Below are 2,114 nucleotides of genomic sequence, written 5' to 3' on the forward strand. Positions count from 1 at the left end.
GTTTGTAAAACAATATTGAAAAACTGAAGCAATCTAAATGTCATACGGGGAAAATATGAGTTAATTCAGGTTATGTATACTTAATGGAATATAATGCAGCCATTAAAATCCTAACATAATAGACATATTAAGTAAGAAAACCCGGAAGAAAGTTTCACATGCACTCTGATCACAGTTACATAAAGAAGATAAATTTTGAGGAATATCCAAAAATTATACTGGATTCCTTCTCAGAAGTCAACTTTTCATGCCAAATAAACTCACCACTGAAGAAGAGAAGGACGAGGATGCTGAATACCAAGTGGAGTTCACTTTGGAAGAAACCTGTGAGGTAAAAGAATGATTATTTTTATAATTGAGAGCAGAAAATTATTAAAAATGTAGTGAATGGCTACTATATGCCTAATATTATACTAGTGTGGATATATGAAAAAGGACTTGATGTTTGTTGTTCTCAAGGGTCATATAATCTTTGAAAAGACATGAGACTAAGATACAGCAAATTGAGAAAATAAGAAACTATAATGACAGTATCCTGAATTTCTGGACAGTCCTGATTAAAAAAAATAATTTTCGCCCCGCCAGGTTGCTCAGTTGGTTGAGCATTGTCCCTGGGCATATACTTAGTGGCGAGTTCAATCCCTGGTGGTGGTGCCTATGGCAGGTAACCAATTGATGTTTCTCTTGCACATCGATGTCTGTCTCTCTTTCTATTTCCCTTCTTCTCTCTAATATCAATTAAAAATACTTTTTCTTTCATTAGTCCATATTTTCCTAATTTTTGGCCTGGAAAATGTAGTCACCATAAATCTAACAATATGAAAACACTTAGCATGGTATCCAACACAATAGGCGTTGAATGTAAGACAGTATATAACCAAGTATCAAATATAAGTATAATATGCCCATACAAATACTTAAACACAAATGTTCAGAGCAGCTTTATTTATAACAGCCCAAAACTTAGAAATATACCAAACGTCTACCATTAGATGGGTGAAGAGAGGAACTGATATGGTATATCCATACATTGGACTACGACCCAGCAATAAAAATGAATGAAACAACCTGAACAATTATACTAATTATATTGAGTAAAAGAAGTCATACATAAAAAGAGTACATACTGGATAACTCATTTATATAAAACTAGAAAATTCAAACTAATCTGTAGTGTCAGAAAGCACATCAGTGGTTACCTAAAGATGATGTGGGAGGTGGAGAGCAGAGGGTAGAGGGTAACTTTTGGGGCTATGGATATAATCATTATCTTGATTGTGATGATGTTTTCATAGGTGTATACAAATATTAAAACTTATCAAATTGTACATTTTAAATATATATAGTTTCTGTCAACTTCATTTCAATAAAGCTATTTTTTAACATGCCACATGTACTTTAGAGATTATGATTAGAATACTGGAGGAGGGTTAGTTACAATGAGTCTCTAAATCAAGCATGTCAAACTTGGGGCCTGTGGGCCACATGCAGCCCACAACAAATATTTTTGCAGCCTAGCCAATATAATGGTATGTATGAAACATTTTAATAAAATGTCATAACTTAATTTTTATAATATCCTGTTATACATAACTAGGGGCCCAGTGCACGGATTTGTGCACATTGAAAGTAAATTAATTAGAAGGTAGCCGGCTAGGCGAGATGGGCTTGACATGCCCTAGCCAACCTCCCATGGTCCCTCCTTGGCCAGCCGCACCTGGGGCAGTGCTGGGGCTCGAAGGGCGTCTGTGGAGTGAGTGGGGTCCCTCTGGCACGTGGGGACCCTCCAGCAGGTGGGGTCCCTTGGCCTGGCCTGCGGGGATTGGGCCAAAACCAGCAGCCTGACATCCCCTGAGGAGTCTTGGAGAGAGGCCACTCTGCAAAGTTGCTGTTGCTCAGCAGCTCCTGCATTAAGTGTCTGCCCCCTGGTGGTCAGTGCATGTCATAGGTACTGGCCTGTCAGCTGGTCACTTAGCTTTATATATATATATAGACTAGGGGCCCGGTGCATGAAATTGGTGCACTGGGTGTGTGTGGGAGAGTGTCCCTCAGCCCAGCCTGCCCCCTCTCACATACTGGGAGCCCTCAGGCATTGACCCCCATCACCCTCCACA

The 2,114-nt window shown here is 39.3% G+C and overlaps 1 protein-coding gene across 3 annotated transcripts in view; it reads right to left on the reverse strand.

Moving 5' to 3' along the window:
• Positions 1-2,114, reverse strand: part of ALDH6A1 (aldehyde dehydrogenase 6 family member A1) — a 25,880-nt gene that overhangs the window by 13,774 nt on the left and 9,992 nt on the right. For all 3 annotated transcript variants that reach the window (XM_006778776.2, XM_006778778.2, XM_006778777.2), the window contains exon 2: positions 265-324. In XM_006778776.2, coding sequence (XP_006778839.1) covers positions 265-324 — 60 coding nt within the window. The remainder of the gene's footprint in view (positions 1-264; positions 325-2,114) is intronic.

This window comes from Myotis davidii, unplaced genomic scaffold (assembly GCF_000327345.1).
Source record: "Myotis davidii unplaced genomic scaffold, ASM32734v1 scaffold309, whole genome shotgun sequence".
In the NCBI taxonomy this organism is placed as follows: Eukaryota; Metazoa; Chordata; class Mammalia; order Chiroptera; family Vespertilionidae; genus Myotis; species Myotis davidii.